At 36.3% G+C, this 18035-nt stretch overlaps 1 protein-coding gene across 7 annotated transcripts in view; it reads right to left on the minus strand.

The window, feature by feature from the left end:
* The window catches only part of SEMA5A (semaphorin 5A), a 315656-nt gene that overhangs the window by 212284 nt on the left and 85337 nt on the right, over positions 1-18035 (minus strand). For all 7 annotated transcript variants that reach the window (XM_021546911.2, XM_021546907.2, XM_021546909.2 and 4 more), the window contains one exon: positions 4202-4397. In XM_021546911.2, coding sequence (XP_021402586.1) covers positions 4202-4331 — 130 coding nt within the window. In that variant the 5' untranslated portion in view covers positions 4332-4397. The remainder of the gene's footprint in view (positions 1-4201; positions 4398-18035) is intronic.

An 18035-nucleotide genomic window follows, 5' to 3' on the forward strand; every position in this document is an offset into this window, starting at 1 on the left:
AACATTTCATAGCTGCATGCAAATGAAAGTATACCCAAATGAAATAAAATTTTATAAAAATAAAATTTGTAAGACTATCTTTAATGAGTAGCTTATTTAAGCCTTTTCTGTCCTAACTCTTAAGATACTTCAAGCATAATTTCCTTTTTTTTTTGCAATGCAAACATTTGGAAACGTGTAAAGATCAAGGATCTCACAGTGAATCTCTGTGTGTGTATCCATTCTGTAATCTGCACCTTCTTTCACCCAGTTCTAAAATACACTTGATTTATAAACTCTTTACTCCAATTATTGGAATTAATTAGGATAGCTGATGAATTCTTAGCAGACAGATTTTTTTTTACCTTTTTTTTAAGTTTTTTATTAAACCTGCATTTCAACAGCACATTTTTTGCACTTCTAGGGGCAGACTCCTCCTTAGAAAGAGAGAGAGAGAGAGAAAGGACTTCAAAGAGGGACCATGTACCATCAGTCAGTTTCACCACATGAAACACTGAACTGCAGTACTTAGAGGTCTCTTTTATATAAATTTGCTTTCTGTGATAATTCCTAACAACTTTAAATAATGAGAAAAGCAAATTTTCAGCTTCCAAGGAAGACACAAAGCGCCTTATATGAAGAAAGCTCTATGATAAGATATTTTAGAGCTGCCAACATTTTCTGATCTATAGCAGAGCTTCTTATTTATAGCTTCTGGGAAAGCAAAAAAGGTGCATTATGCAGTCCTAATATTAATTATGCAGATAAACAAATTACAACATGCTTATCAATACTATGTATGAGAGACACAAAATGAAATCTTTGGGATCATGTCAAAAGTCCTTTCAAAGTGTGTGCATCTCCTGCTACTGCATCTTCTTTTTCCTCTTCCACCAGCTAAAAAAGTACTTGAGCAAAAGTTCTCAACTGGTGGGTGAAATTCTTGCCATTTCCTAACAGAAGATCTATCACAGTCTTCAACTAAAACTATTTAGCTGGAAAAATCAGCACTAGAAATAGTATATGCATCTCTACACAAGGTAGCTTGACAGAATCATCACCTAAGTGAGCAATTTTTGATGAGCAGTGGGAAAGAAAGCAAGCTCTTTCAGGAGATATACTCCCATTTCATATTTCACTGTGACAACTCCTGGGGACTATTTTGTCTTTTTATTAGTTTGGTGGGTTTTTTTGTTTGTTTGTTTGGTTGGTTTTTTTTTTGCATCTGTTCATCCATACTCTACACCAGACTCTCACTCCATTAGTTTTATTTAATAGTTCATACTTCATCTACCATACCTCTCAAAGGAAGACAAATCAAGTAAGTACATTGCTACTTTGGCATACCAGAAACTACCAAAAAAAAAAAAAAAAAAAGAGCTTTGATCATTTATAAGTAAAATAAAAGTGTTGATATCTCTGTAAAGTTAGTACTAAGTTTACAAGTTCTAAAGCACCTACCATTCAATAGCACTCACAGCCTTGGCTGATGTCCAGCATGCCACACAGTATTTAGCTCTGGTGGATCTAACACTGCTACAAGATGACTTTACAGACCAGGGCATTAATGCAGCACTCAAAGGGACTTTGACTCTAACAAATTGATTTCTCAACTCTATGTTGGTCTAGCAGCACTAACAATATCAATAGATACAGAAAGCATTTTCCTTATAGGCATTCATGAAGTCAGCAAATGTCTCAGAAAGAATATGGATATCAGTAAGGCTGGTTGAAACCTGCCAACTCCTATTGCAAGACTCATTCAGAGAGTGGCTTCTCACACACATCTCGCTTCTTATATTCTGATACCCCAATTAATCTGTTCCTAACATACAGATTCAAAGACAAACCTATCATGCACTTTTTCCTGGGGTCTCAAAATTTCTGTTTTCCATTAACTGGCAGTCCTGCAACTACAAGTCAAATGCTGTGTGCCCACACCAACAAGGTTACCCAGCTATCACATGCTGTATATTGCACTGCAAAGATGTTTCTACATGTCCTTTTCAAGAGTTATTAAGGACACCAAACAGATCATTGTGTGAAGTATGAACCACAGCTTGACAGAATGTTTTTCTAAAGATGTCAGTTCATAAAGACTAAGGTATATCATAGATACATACTAATTCATAGTATTTTTACCATAAAGGTCAAAAGGGAGTCTGGCATTCAAAATCTTACTAGATCTTATATTAACAATCTGACCAACAATCTGAACATATCATTATGTTTCCCACATATATTTACAGTAAAAATAAATTTTTTTTTTTTTTTTTCAGTAAACTCTAACTGTGACACTATCTTTAGCTATATCAAAAGATGCAATTGGAACAATATGGCTTCTATCCCCAAAAAGCCTTATCATAGTGAGTTAGAACTGGAAGGACATCACTAGAAATTAAATATGAAAGAAAACATAGGAGGTCTAGAAGGCAGGATTGGTCTATATTCAAGAAACCCTCCTAAATATTGGCTGAATTAGATTCATAAACCAACACATTTTTAATCAACTCCTAGAACATAGCACTGCTAATGAGTATCAATTATTTTCTTATACAGTTGCATACACAAAACCAAAAAGTACATGCAGTGATCTCTTATTTGTGAAATTAAGAAGCTAAGTGCCAGAATTTTAACCCTTCTACCTTAATTACTTTAATTTAGAAAATTGTGTACACGTGTTCTGATAGAAAAAAGCATTTTAAACTAAATTATACCACAATATGAATGCTAAGGAAACCAGGTAATTCATCAGAATAACTCACACTATTTAGCTCATCAATAAGTGAGTGATAAAGGTCCCTCCTTCACAATACACTGGTGGTTTGCTGTTCCGAGGTACAGTTCCTTCTCCAGTGTATTCAAGAACAGGACAGCTGGTACCATTATTATTATTAAACTACTAAAGTACCAGAACAAAATACTTTCTGTAAAAAACACAACTTTATTTTCTCAAAGTTTATGAAAAGAATGGAAACAAATCTTTTTCCAATTAAAATTCAATAAATTCTAATTCATTGAAATAAAAAACTTACACATGTGCTTTCTTAGAGAAACTGGAGGAATTCAGTGTGTAATATAATACATCTTAATCCCTACACCCTCATAACTAGAAACTATTTGGAACTCCCTCTAAGTTATGACAGTAATGGAAAAATCTCAATTCAAATAAACAAAAAAAGGCAGATAAGTTATAACTGCCTCAGGTTTTTACAGAAAACATCCTCCAAGTATTCTTTGCTTTGTTCCAAGTGTTCCTCAGCATTCCACCCCAATACTCAAGATGACAACCATATGTATGAAGAGACTGCCCTGGTGAAAGAAGGAACTCGTGCAGCTCCAGTACAAAAAGGGCTCTATCAGGCGTAAGCAGGGACAAGGAGGAATTTAGAAAGACCAGATGAGCATGGAGGGATTACGTCAGGTTAAACAAAGTTCAGTGGGATTTACCATTTGTGTGGAACATCAAGGGCAACAAGAACTGCTTCGACTGCTCCAATAGTAATGGAAGTTTAAACAGGGATGAAAGGTTGAACAGGGAAAATATCAGCCTGCTGCTGACTTGGGCAGATGACCTAGTGGCAGCAGAAATGGATAACACTGAGAGACTCAATACCACCACTAAGGTATCAAAGATGGCATCTGTTGTTTAGCAGAAGGGATTTAAGAACTACCATTTGGAGAGTAAATGTTTAATATCCCTTACCCCACCTGAGCCAGGAACAAGTGGAATAACACAAGGGTTGATCCTGGAACTCATCCTGCTTAATGCCTTAATAAAGAATGGGAGGCAACAGAACACAGTCTGTAAAGTTTGTAGATAACACCAAATTCTCAAAAAAGCTCAAGGGCAGGGCTGCCACACAGAGAGGTCTGATTGGGTGAAGGAAGAGGACAAGAGCAACTTCATGAAATTAAGTGCACACATGTAGAATTATGCACTTGGAAAGGAATAACTCCATGCAACAGTACAGGCTGGTTTTAGTCACAAAGGAAAATGAGTCACCCACCTTTAAGTGATACATTCAGCTACAAATACTGAACAAAATTTGAAAGCCTAATTGTATTTAATTTGCATAGAATACAGCCCAGATTTTTATATAACAGCACTGAATGCACCTTTTTCCCCATTTTGTTCTATATTAAAAGCAAAGGTTTCCATTAAGTGATTACACAATACTTAGCCTACTTCTGGAAAAGACTTTTTGCATTTACATCTTACCTTTGTATGCAATAATTGGGTGCTCAGCTCTGTGGCAGTGGGTATCTTCTGTTGTTGAGTCCAGTATTCCTAACACCCCAAATCCTGCCAAGAGCAGTGTGAGGAAGCAGCTTCCTTTCATGGTGGTCATGCTGTCCTCCACAACAGTCACTTTTTTTAACTGTCTACTCTTCTTGCACTCATGTGGGAAAAGAACCTGGAGAAAAAAAAAAAAAAACAACGTATTTAAGAATGAGAGCAAACCACAGAAAAATGAAACAATTCTTGAAATTTAAAACAAAACAACACTGCTTCCTTTCTGTATAGCATTTGACTATTGTCAGATGCAGATATTCATTACCCCCTCTCTTTCATTTTGTAACATGTGAGGAAAAGAATATTCTCCAAAATATTTTGTTTTATCCTCTTAGACAGAGCAAACATATTTAAATCTATCTTTCCTGTTCACTGGGATCCACTGCTTCTTGCCTTGCTTTCCTCAGAGATGAAGGACTGCTCTGACATCTTACAAATACAAGGTAGAAGAGGAATTGCTTCCTCATGTGAATGACTACTTTGAGAGAACAATAGCCCTATAGCATGGATTTTTTGCCTATCTGTAGAGTTTGTATGGGACAGCACAGAAATAGGTAGGAAAAGATTCACCTCAATGCTCTGACACACACTTTTGCTTTAGAGAAGTGAGAATCACTTGTTCTGACACTGGCTTAATCCCCATCCATTTTCTGACTGGTGACAGGGCTGTGAATTGCAGACTCAAATGACAAAGACCCCTTTCCAGTAAAATTTAGATACCAATCAACGATGCAATGGTTTTAATTTCAAATCAGGAAAAAAAGTTGAAGTTCAACTCCCTGATTTTTTGAAACATCCAATAACCAGACCCTTATATAAGTAATAGAATATGTACAGTGTCAACATAATTTTAGATCCAACCCAGTCCCTTTAGCTTCTTCACTAAAAACATGCCAAGCAGCAATAACCTAACCACACAACCCAAAAGAAACCTTCACCACTAGCAGCTTTAGTGAGTCACACAGGCTTGTGTGCTGACAATACGCAGATATGAAACATCACTGGCTTTCATGGGGGAAGACCAGAGATTTAAGACAGCTCTATAAAGGCAGAAATGTCACTCTTCTAATTAATGGAGAAATTCAGGAAAAGAAAATCAGCAATTTTGACTTCTAAAATGATTGATCTCACTGAATTGTAGTGCGCTGTTTAATAAGGTGGAAACTTTCTATTTGCATAAAATAAACATCCTAAATGCATAAAACAAAGGGCTATTAATGAAAAGATACTCCACAATAACAGCAGTGTGCTCTAAAAGCTACACTCAGAAGGCAAAATGGATAGTAAACATTGGTCCCTAACATTACTAGCACCAGACTTCATAAGACGAACTGCTCTTCTTTTACCACCTTATTTTGCTGCCTTTAGTAGTCTTCCAGCTTAGATGTGGACACATCTAATTCTCATTCATTTAAACTAAAATAAGTAGATCAAAGGCATAATACATCTGAGCAGAAAATGTAATAGCCAATTTTAGCTTCTATGCGAAATTTTCTTAAGTTACTGAAAAAAAAGGAGGAGAAGCTTGGAGGCAATTAGATTCATATCCTTACCTTCCTAAGCAGTGTCTTACAATGTCATGTACCAATAAGAATCTGGCCCAACAAACTGCTTGTGGCTCACAACAGGCAGTATCTGATCACAGAAATTCTGGATACTAATGCATGTAGTGCATGAAGCACTTGTTCCAATTTTCTCTTAAGATTGATATTTGTATGTATGATGTACTATTCTTACACAATTTCAAGTAGTTTATGTGGGTTATAGTGCTCCTATTCCTAACTTATAGATCACAAGTACATTACTAACCACTACTTCTAATTCTTAGTTCTTAAGATTATGTTTGTGCATTTAGGAAGCAAAATAAAGATCTGATACCTTCATTAAGATCTCAAAATTTTTTTCTTGCACACAGTATAGCAGCAAATATCCCAAGACCTAGGAATATGGTACTTCCATGTTAAAAAAAAAAATAAAACACAAACAAAAAACCCCCAAAACTTTTTTTGAAAGTCCCAGAAATACTCATAAATGTGTGAATATAATGGAAAGGAATTAAACAAGAATGAAATTAAACATTTGTACTGAATTCAGAGCTTTTTTTGTCTCTCTGGCTGCAGATGAAGCCCATGGTCTTTATGAAACCAGGCTTCCATATCACAGCCAAGTTTCAAAAAAAAAAAAAAAACAGTTCAAGTCAGCAAACACTGCATAAAGATAATCCTCTTTCTCCAGAAAGAAAGAAAAGGACCACAACCCTTCATCCAGATATTATATATGCACATAGGTATGGATGCCTTGGCTTCCATTAAACAAGGATACTTAATTTCATGGGACTAATAGTGGTATTAGTAAGGACTAAGATAAAAATGTTAACAGGTCTGATATCTTGTACCCTGCAGGTATCAAGAGGACTTCTCCCACTTGTCCCCTGTGAACAAAACTCAGTAGCAGAAACAAAGATTCCTTCACAATACCACCTTTCCTTGGCCTCTAAATCCAAACAGCATTCTCTTTCACGACTGACTACTTACATGCCATAGGTGGTCTCTGACAATTGTTTGCATGGTATAGTCATGCTGTGGAAGAATTTTGGGGCCAAGGACTTTTTTTTGTACTAGTTGAACTCTTCCTCTCACTGCATGTATCTCACATGGCAAAAACTGAGACAGGAAACACTCTCTCATTTAGAATATCCAAAAACAAGGAGAAAGGAGGAGGAAAAAAGAAAGGCGTGAACACACTTCTGACCATATATCTCAGAAAAAAAAAGTTAACAGCCTGAACTTCTCTCTACCTCAACCTCTAGATGTTTGTGTCTATTGCACTATTTTATTAATTTAAGTCTATTAATGATTTTTGATGTATTAATTTAAATATATTATTGTAGGGAACTGTGAGGAGAAGCTTACTTGCAACAACTCAGAGGAGAATCTTCAGAGGCCCTAACTGACGGAAGAACAGTAAATCAAGGCAGTAGATAGAAACCTCATCACAAGTTCTTTAAGTTTCTACCCATTTCGCTACACGAGTGTATGCATGGAAGGAGAAAGGAATCTGGAGACTGCACCTAATACACTGCTAGAGTAAAAAAAAAAAAAGTATTTTTTAAGGATCCACAAAAAAAACCAAGGAAAACCAACCAAACAAAACTCTTCCCCAAGAACCAAAAAATCTTTACAGTCCCAACCCCTGCAAAATATACAATTAAACCTCCTCTCAAGAGATACACACCTTCACTATATACCCACAGCATGAAGCAATGAACAGACACCTTAGAAGTGACTTCAAATCCTAATCGTTTTCCACAGAACTTGTACGGGCTAGAGTGCTCCCTTCTGTGCACCCCTGAGTAAGGACCACTGCACCAGTTCTATTGCTGCCCAAGACAGCAGCAGCAAGAGTGAGCCTGTGGAAGCACGCTACACGTACCTGAGACACTGCAACAAGTCAGAATGCTTGAAGCAGACAAAGTAATCTTTTCTGAAATCACCCCCTCTCCTTACTGAGAGTGCATCTTTCATGCTAAGAAGGGATAGCTAGCCTGAAGCAATATGACAAGAAAAGACAAAGCCAAGAGGACCCCAAACATGAAAAGAGTCCGCCAGTTTCCTTGATTTCTGTATAATTTCCATATGGACATCTCTCTCAACAATGACAATAATGGTCAGGTCAAAACTCTTCAAAACATATATCCAAATTAATGTGATACTGACCAGCTTTTTAACTATTGTCAAATATTTGCACATTGACCTGTTATTTGCATAACTTTTCTATCAGAGACCTTTATTTAGACTTTCAACAAATTTCATTTTACAAGTTTGTAAGTTTGTAAAACAATCTGAAGATGCAAAATGAAAAAGAAAGCAGAATAAGCAGCACTATAGAATGCAATTTATTTCAATATATTATTTCACTCCTGTATATAAAGGATCTTGTGCACTTATTCTATCCCTCATTCCCTTTGTTTTGATCCAGCTTGCCTAGAAGAAATATAAAGATGAATGAGGCCCATTAGGCAAAGGTATTATATTTTACAAATGTAGCCTTTGGTTTCTCCAACAACAGTAATTTATAAAGAAAAAAACAGCAATTCAAGATTTTCTGATTCAGCTGAACCAAAAAAAGAGACCTATTGCTAAAGAGAAAAAGTGTGCACAGTTAAGCATTCAAGGTAAGTACCTGCTACTGCTAGGTCCAAGCAGATTCATTTAAAGACTATTCCCTCCAGGCTCTGAAGTCATATATTTAAAGTCAAATAATTAGGATGTCAATATTTCCAGATCAGTTAAAGTACACATGTTGGAAGTACAACTTACCTCTAAATTATAAACTACATTTTCCTTTGTTCAATCAAAATTAGCCACTGTATGCAAAAGCTGCCACACTAGCTGCAGCTGTTCCAAAGTGAAGATGCTTTCAAATAATTATCCTTGCTGATTATGTAAGTGACAGTTTTAAACTACACTTTTAGTGAAAGATGAAGTGAGTCTATGTCAACATAAGTGTACAAACAGCAGGGTTGGGCATGTTTAAAAAATGCCAATTTCAGGACTGGTTCTGGGTACAGGCATTCACAAGCAGATCTGGGGTTTCTTTACATGCACACCAGTGTTTACTCTTGCAGATGCTGCTCATGTAATTTGTTGCTGGAGACTCATTCCACTTGCCGTGGGCACTTTGCTCCACATCTTTGCAAAACAGTCAAGATTTGGAAAAAAAAAATTGCTCATGTGAAGTAACTATTTCAGATTACCTTTTTTGCACTAGCACAAGCCTGGGAAAAAAGTATTTAACTAATGAAACAAACTGCACATTCTATGGGTTTATTAGAACAGAATTATGAGTACAAAGAAATATGTTGTTCTATATTGCTACTGCACAGACTTTAAAATAGTATAAATTATTTCATCTTTGGTCATGATACTTTTATGAAAAATACCTAGTTTGTCTACTGTATTGCTAGTGGTACCTTTTTTACAATTTAATAAAAGAAGAGAACATTTGCTTGCTGCTGCAAGTGACAAGAAAATTGTGAGAACTGCTGTTTCCTCTTCACCAGAAAAAAGGCCACACTGTTGTGTATCACTAGTAAGCATGAAGACAAATCAGGAAAGAGGGTTTCATAAATACCCATGTAATGTAGCTCAGTGCCTCTTTCTATAATTCCTCTTCACTCGTTAAAGCCAAACTCCACAAACAGATGCAAAACATTTGAAAGGAAGATTGTTAGAGAAAATAATACATAAAAAAGACTTTGTCACCACAGCTACCAAAAAATTTAACTAAATTCTAAGGCAATGTGTATGCGTTCAATTCACCAGCAGTGACAAGCCCTGGAGCTCAGAAAGGAAAAATGGATGGAGGCCAGAAGCAGGTATCAAGAGGGCTCTTTCAAAAAAAGAAAAAACAAAAAAACCAAAAAATCCCTCAAGTAGCTGTTTTTACTGTAGCGCATCCTGCTTCCTGTCAAATGCACAAAAATGCACTACACCTCTTTATAGAATAATTACTTTGAAATACATTCTGTACTTGGCATACTCTTAGAAAAACAATTTGCATATCACTCAGATACACAATTAGATTAGAGCAATAGCCCAAAGATTACCTCACTAAACACTGAGATGGGACTGGAAGGTACAGATCTTCTTCAGTGAAACAACCCAGCCATACACCACCAAGTGCCATCACTGGACCCAGCAAAGCAGACTGTTTACTATGCAGCAGACTAGCACATTCTAATTTATATATGCATAAAGTGAGAGTCAACTTCAATTAAAAAATGATGACTGGGTTCCTTCAACTTTTTTTTATACTGTCATTCATTTCTGCAGTGGCATGAATTTTAAGTTCTGCAAGAGGCAGACAGCCATCAGCTGTTATTGACTAGCACAGTCAAAAATCAGTCCTTGAATTCATAGTGACATTCTGCCAAAAGACAGCAAATATCTGTAGCTAAGGGTGACAACTCATAAAACAAGAACGTGTCATCAAAGCTTTCTCAAAGAGCACTTCTCAAAGAGCTGATATTTGTGATTTCAGCAAAGGAAGCACTGCTTCAAGAACACTGGCCTTAGTGAAGCCAGGAGTTTGTAACAACACCTTGGAATTCAATTATCACATTGTGGGCTTCTCTGCCTCATCAGTGGGGTGTAGAGCCAGTGGACCTCAGCTCCCTGAGCAAGCACAGGCTGACCCAGAAGGACCACACAGACGAGAACCACAGGCAATTTAGGGGTAGGAATAAAGTCAAATCAGCACAGATTAGGCCCAAGTTCCAATAAAATCTCAGCACTTTTTTTAAAATGTCTTTTTCTTCCTTAGCTATCCATTAGCTCCTCAGCCTTTTTGATATCCTCCTAGGACATAGATTCCTACTTAAAGTTTCCTTGCACTCATATCTAGAGCCTTGTTCCAGTCATTGAGAAAGCTTTTCCCCATGCAGTGCTTGGAACACCCACTGAACTCTGATCATTAGACTGACCATCAGAAACAAGGCAATAAAAGGAAGGATTCTCCACATCAGACTAACTACAAAGCCAGAAAAGCTTTTCTTTTACAAAATAATGGCAAAATGAAATTGTAATGATTTTTGCAAATAAAAGTTGGAAAAGTGAAAGAAGAAACAGAAGAGGTTTAACAAGGGAAAGGCATGAAGTGAAAGAAAATAATCCAGGAAAGGCCAAAGTGCCAGCTAGGACAGGGAAAGGAAATGGAGAAGGAAAAACTGTAGCAAATAAGGGATCAGCACATATAGCCTTGCATTTCATCTTCTTTTTTTTTTCTCTACACAACACTTGCCTCTTCCTTTTTCAGTTGGTACTATTATTGGCAAACCAGACACAATTTCTTGGGGCCCAACAGACTGTCAACACCATCAACGACACAGAACACAAGCTGCTCTGTAGTAGAAATACAGTTTCAAGTGATGAATTTAATAGCAGCTCGAACAGAGTCTGTACAACAGTGTCCTGTTCATTTAAAAAAATTACAGTGTTTCAAAATGGGGTCAGGAAGACCTTCAGAAAATGGACCCATTGATGGCTATAAAATATCCAGAAACTCTCATTTTGCAGTATGAATTCAGGAACTTCCTGAGCCTGACACTGATACAATGTTCTGCAAAAATCCCACTAGCTGCTTGCTGTGGTCTTACCCTGTTCCCTGAGCAATATGCTGTCTGCTCCTGACTAAAACCAGGGACTGGGCTGGATGCCCCTCTGACCAAGCACAGCCATGTTTCCATTTTCTGCTAAGGTCTGAGTCTCATACTGCAAGCTTTTTAGTCATAGAGAAAGTGACTTTTGAAATTTCACCTATGAGAATTAGGAATCTATGTGGGACAACTACAAAAAATCTGCATTAACAATGTGCTGAAATTTCACTACATAGAAAACACTCTTAAATTACAAAAGCTTGTGTTTTGAAAGCTGTCCAAAAAAACTGGAAAAAAAAAAAATCAACCTAAAAAAAAAAAAAAAAAAGACATCAAAAATCCCATTTATAAACATGGCTTGATTGAACTAAAAGCACAAATTCAGGAGTGGAGGGAGGTCAATGCAACAGTGCAGATGACAGTGCACTGAGACAGTCATAGGAAAAACTAGCTGGGAAGAGAGAAGTCATATCACTTGAGTGAAGGAAGAGGAATATTAAGGTTAGAGTTGGATGAAAAATTTTTGTCAAATCTGGAAGATGTACAAAGTAGTTTCAAGCAAAGGCAAAGTTAATTAAAGCAGGTAAAAAAGAGGCAATAATAAAGTAATGCAAGCTTAGCTGTTGCATTCTGTATAAACTGGGAAAAGGCAACACAGATTGGAGTCTCTTGTGTATAACTGAATAATTAAAAAAGAAGATCATCCCATCACAGATTATTGCTGTAGCCATCTGGACATACTTTTTTATATTTGTAAACTGTACTAAAAAACATGCCAAAGTTTGTACATGGATGTAAAGAAAAACCAGAAGGAAGACAGTGATACAGCAATTTCAAATAGTTGGGTTATTTTTTTAAATTATATTCAACTTAAAACAGTTCTCTGTCATTTAGTGTATCACTGTATAAAAGTACTTGACAGTACCTGGTATTTAGCTTTCATAGAAACTTAATATAATACATTTTAAATATGAATCAGCAATCTAAAGATCAAAATTTTACTGTTAAAACAAAACTATTAGTGGGTATTCTGCGCATTAATATTAGGCAAACTTCCAAAATAAAGATTATATTAAAGCAGTTACTACCATAAAGAACTGCTGGATGAGCTCCAAAGTGTCATGAAATTACTATTGTGACAGCCTACTTCAGTTAGATAAAAAAGGCAACTTCATCTTCTTGCAGTGGGTTCAGTTCTGAAGCACTTTGGTACAGTTTTAAAGGGCACTGGACATTCATTTCTATGTAGCTTTTCTATCAAGGCAGGCATCCAAAACACATGGGTATCACACCAAGATTCTGGATTCTTTCCCTAGTTCTTGGATAAGGAATAGAGTATCCAATGGGATAGGTGGCCTGAACCTTCCAAGGGCTCAGTCTGCACTGATTATGCAAATTAGTACAGATAATATACAATTAGTATCAGATAATTACAGAATGGTTTTGGTTAAAAGTGACTTTAAAAATCATCTAAGTCCAACCCTGGTCATGGCATCCCATAGGCGGAGACACATCCCACCAGAGCAGATTGCATAAGGGGCAAGTGGGCTACTACCTCAATTTGTTGCCCTTTAACACTATCACCGCAAAGATGATTAATTATATAATTTATACCTCAACAAGATTTTTACCACACACACTGAACAAGATTTAACACACAAATGAAATCTGTTTAATGTTTCCTCTAATCCCATGATTAACTCCCATGACTATAAGCAAAGGGAGTTCCACCAATCCAAATGACACTCCTCCATATCAGATCTTGCATACAGATCTCTGATTCAGTTAGAACTGAACTGCAACAGAAAAATCGGACAGCTCTCCTCTGCATCATTTCTAAAGATGTGAATCAGAAACATAGGAACCCTGACAAAGCTATTAGAATCCTGGAATAAGAAGCCAGAAGGAAAAAAAATTGTTTCTATTAGATCTTTCTGAAAGTTCATCCACATTTTTAGTTACTCAATAAATCCTGAAGTACGATACAGATATTTTAAAGTTTCTGTGAAATACCAAGTTAATAAATCCTTTCCTGAAATAAATCAGGTAAAATTAAAAACAATGGAAGGTACAAAGATTTTCAAAGACCATTCTATAACTAAAATATCCAAACCATCAGAGTTTGCAAAAACAAAAGGCCAAATTCTTTATTACTACAATCTTTATATACTCATGATCCCATGTATTCACATACAGAGGCTTCACACATATTAGGAACATCCCTGCACATGCCTGAACCATGTCAATATAAACTTGCTTATTTTTAACTAGATTCTAAAATATATGAAACACCAAAAAAAAAAAAAAAAAAGGAAAAGAAAAAAAGAGAGAAATAAAAAGTTCTTCTAAAGAGAATAAATCAAAACTTTATTTTCTTCCTCCAACACAAAAGTTAAAAATTTAAGTTCTATTTTTCTATTTTTAAGTCTGTTTAAAAGTAACAAATCTTGACACAACAGAAATCATATACTAGCTGGTGCAATGCTCTCAATGAAAATGTCAAACAACAAATAAGGAGATGTCAAATAGCCTGAAGTTAAATGAGGAATGAATGGCTCTTGACATACTTGTTTCAATAAAGGAAAGCCACTTGTGGGTTTTCTTCAGAGCATACATGGTGCTGCTCTGTGTATTTGTGTCTCAAAAATAATAAAATAAATGTATTCTATATTTTCCCAGACTTAAAAATCCTCTTATTTTATTTAGATTACTTTGATTTCCATGGATTATCTAATTCTTAACAACGATGCTCTTTTTAATGATTTTCATTTATAAGCTTTCAGGGAAAAAATCTATTCCATAAAAAAAAAAACCAAAAACTTAACAATGTTGTGAAAATTCAATTTCTTTAGTGACATCTATCCCAATGGCTTCTCAGTGGCTGACAGCTTTCATCAGTCAAATACTAAATTACATGAAGTGTCACTGATGTCTCCATCATATACAAAATCACTTTGGTAGCTTTGTAGCCATCATTTTTCATTTATCACTTTGGGATCTTATAAGCATACAGTATGTATACACAGATTGCATACACTGAAACATAGCTCTGACTGCTCCTTTTGAGGAATCTACACTTGAGACACCAAATGTGTCAAGGTCACCTTCAGCCCCTAAACAGAAACACACAGAATGATTGCATCTTCACTTATATTTTACTAACAGTAAAGGCACAGATTCAGCTTTCTTGGGCTGGTTAGTTTGTATCCAATTTTTCCACAACTCCCACAGCTGCTTAAAGGGAAACTTCCTGACCACTCTTTCATTTTATGCCAAGGCTGGATGATGTGCAGTCTTCAAGATCCTTAGTGCTGCCCAAGACTACCAAAAATATATATTATATATACACACCCCTAAAACACATACACTAGGGCCTGTACCCACTTTTGTGCTCCCCTATATCCATCCACCCTCATCCTTCTAGTCTCTGCAGACCTCAGTTCCTCTCCTTTTTAAGGTAACCAAAACATGCTGTCATCAGCAGAAGAGGGTATTCATGTAAACACCAATAAAATGCTAAAAGACTACCTTTCCTTTCCTGCATTTGCTTTTATTTCTTTTCTTCACCTGACAGTGATACTAAAAATGCTCTTACAATATTAAAATCTCACAGTCTCCATCTCTTCTCTTCTACTGTAAGCCTTTTGCAGTTATAGTCTTTCTCCTTTATTTCCTAAGTCTCTGCATTGATGTCATTTGCATAGTGCTACAGAAAGACATGTTGTTTAATCTACTTCCAGGACAACACTCCAAGATCAAAGCTCTTGAAGGAATAACAAAACAAAAAAACTAAACAAACAAATGAAAAGGAATTATTGGAAATGGTGTCTACTCAGGACACAAAGTAAAACACAAGTACAATACAATATTTTACAAATAAAACCTTTCCTTTTGCTGTGGGTGCAGTGTTGAAGTCAGATCAGAAGTGTCGCTTTATGAATCTATTGTTGGAATTCAAAGTAAAGAGCCCAGAGGGAAAATGCTGAGGATGAAATGACTTTCCACTGAGTACTTAATGCAATAATAAATGCAATATTTGATCTAGAGAGGGTCAAAAAGAAAAGGAATTAGACACACAAAAAACCCCACACCCAAACCACACCAAACAAGGAAACTTGCACATATTGTATACATCTGGTGAAGTAAAAATTGGCAATTTCTGGCACTGTTAGGAAATGTGTAACTTGAGAAGACAGACATTTAACATGAGAATGACACTCAACAAAGAGGAATACCAAACTTCCTAGTATGATCTGGTTGCTATGCTCTACCCCAGCATGCTCCCCCCAGAGAAAGGATGGCACTCTCTCTGAGGTGCACACTTTGGATAGAGGAACAAATTCTCTCCATCCTTTCATACGTGGCCAACCCTTTCTCCTGTTATATGCCACTTTCACAATGATGCTGATAAGACAGTTGCTGAGTGATCTAGCAGAAATCCTAAATTGCTAATGTCACCATGATGCATTCTGTTTCTTTCACTACAGCCCTACCAATTGCTACAACAAATAATACAACTGTACACAAGCACTTCTTTTACAGAAGAAATTCAGGACAGTGTTCATAGCTCTGCTTTTTTAAAAGACACAAACCTATATTTAAACTGTAATAAACACATCATACAGAAAGATGTTGAAAACAGAAATTGAAACACATTGCTTTTACTGTGAAAAATCTTTGCAAACCTTCAGTGTTCTGTAAACAATAAATAACAGAAACAGAGGTCATCTCATCAGGTTAACCATGAGCCGTGCTGCCAAGATAGAGAGTCTGCTCCAGCTAGGCTGTGCTAGCTAGTACACGGATTAACAGGGATTTCAATTTCCAGGGCTGTCAGTCTTGCATGTTTTCCAGCACTGGATTTCACCACATTATATAAAGATACAATCTGAATCCGAGTGAAAAATAATTCAAACTGCTTCAGTGGTGTTGCCAAAAGGGCTTCCAGAGCAAACAGATTATACATATTTTAATGCACACATTGCAAGTATAAAAATCTCTTGTCATGTGAAAAAAAAAATATATAAATCCACTGAACTTGGATCAACAGAGTCAGCTAAAAAGGCCTCAAAACAGTGCCCCTTTCTACAAATTCTTATGATATTTTCAATCATCACAAAAAGAGAAAGCATCTCATGAGACTTTAGAAAACTAAGAGATATATGGAATCATTAAAAGTAGCATCTCTATCTAGTAGCAATGAGTGTGACCTGAAGGAGGGCAGTTGTGCCAGTGCGGGGGGAAGCTAAACCTTACCCCTAACTAGAATTTTAAGCATAAGGGAAAAAACAGAGAGATTAAAATTATAAATCAAAGACCATTTAGTTTCACAGCAGGTGTTCAAACCCTGCTTCTAGATGCCATTAATCTCAGAGATTTAACTGGCTTTAATGGGACGAGTCTCATTCTCTGCAGCAACAGACAAAGAGCATTCCATTAGGCACGATGACCTCATCCATCCCTCCCTGATGCTTCTTCACCTCATATGCAGATTAAAGCACAGCACAATTCATCACTTCAGTAGAAAGCTGTTTGCACCTCAGTGATCTGCAGTTATGTTACACACCAGGCACAACGTTTCTGAAAGAGAATGAAGCTCCTTTGACTCTGAAATTGCTACTGCTGCTTTGAAGCAATGCAGGTTCCTTGTAACAAAGAACAACTACTACTAATGACCTTTTCACTGTTATGTTTCATTTGTTAAGATTCCAAATGTCCTGCACAAAGGGAAGCCCTTATCACTACACACACTGTGCCACAAGGAAAACACCAGAAGAGCCAGAAGCCCAAGGAGAAGAACTTTTCTTCATAAATGGATGAGGTCAAAGAATTAGGTGGTTAGAGAAATGGCTGACCTACGCATTACTTTAAATTGGTAATGACTTATGATATATAGTTCTTCTTCTTTCCCTTTTAACTGCTCTTATTCTGCAATTCCCATCCATCCATATCTAAACCCACACGTTTGTATCCCCTCTTCCTGCAAGAAAAATATTCTTTCCTCATGACTGTACATTACTATTTGAAATTTTTGTATAATTTCTGTCTTTGCAAGTCTTTGCCATGTTACTTAGAAATTCTCAATCTCCATTTCAGCTTCTTTAGATTCATTTTTGCTACTGTTTCAACAAAATACATTTCTGCCAAGAGCAACTAATCTCTCTGAACAAATGAAAAAAAAAAAAAAAAAACAAAAAAAAACACCTATTTTCCCCTTCAGAATTTTTTTTATTTCAAGTTCCCTTGGAAAGTTTCCCAGAGGAAGTACACATACTGGTACAGGAAGTTGGAATACTCTTTAATACTGGCATGGATCCATCCATCTCACATGCACAAACCACTGATGTAAAACCAAGCTACTGCTGTTTTCCTTCTCAGTATCCACTCCTCTCTAGAGCTCCTAAAATTCTGTTAAGTCTTCAGAACTTTATTTAGTAGTTCCTCAACCTTATTTACATCTTTTTATTCAATTCCTTAAGATCAATTTACCTATTTTCTTCTAATCTTCTCCCATGACCATCTGCCTTCCAGTAACCTTATGATAGCAGCCATTTAAGCTGCTATCATTATGAAATGCTGTCACTCGTAGCCTTTCCCCTTTGA

The sequence above is a fragment of the Lonchura striata genome, chromosome 1 (assembly GCF_046129695.1).
Source record: "Lonchura striata isolate bLonStr1 chromosome 1, bLonStr1.mat, whole genome shotgun sequence".
NCBI classification, from domain to species: Eukaryota; Metazoa; Chordata; class Aves; order Passeriformes; family Estrildidae; genus Lonchura; species Lonchura striata.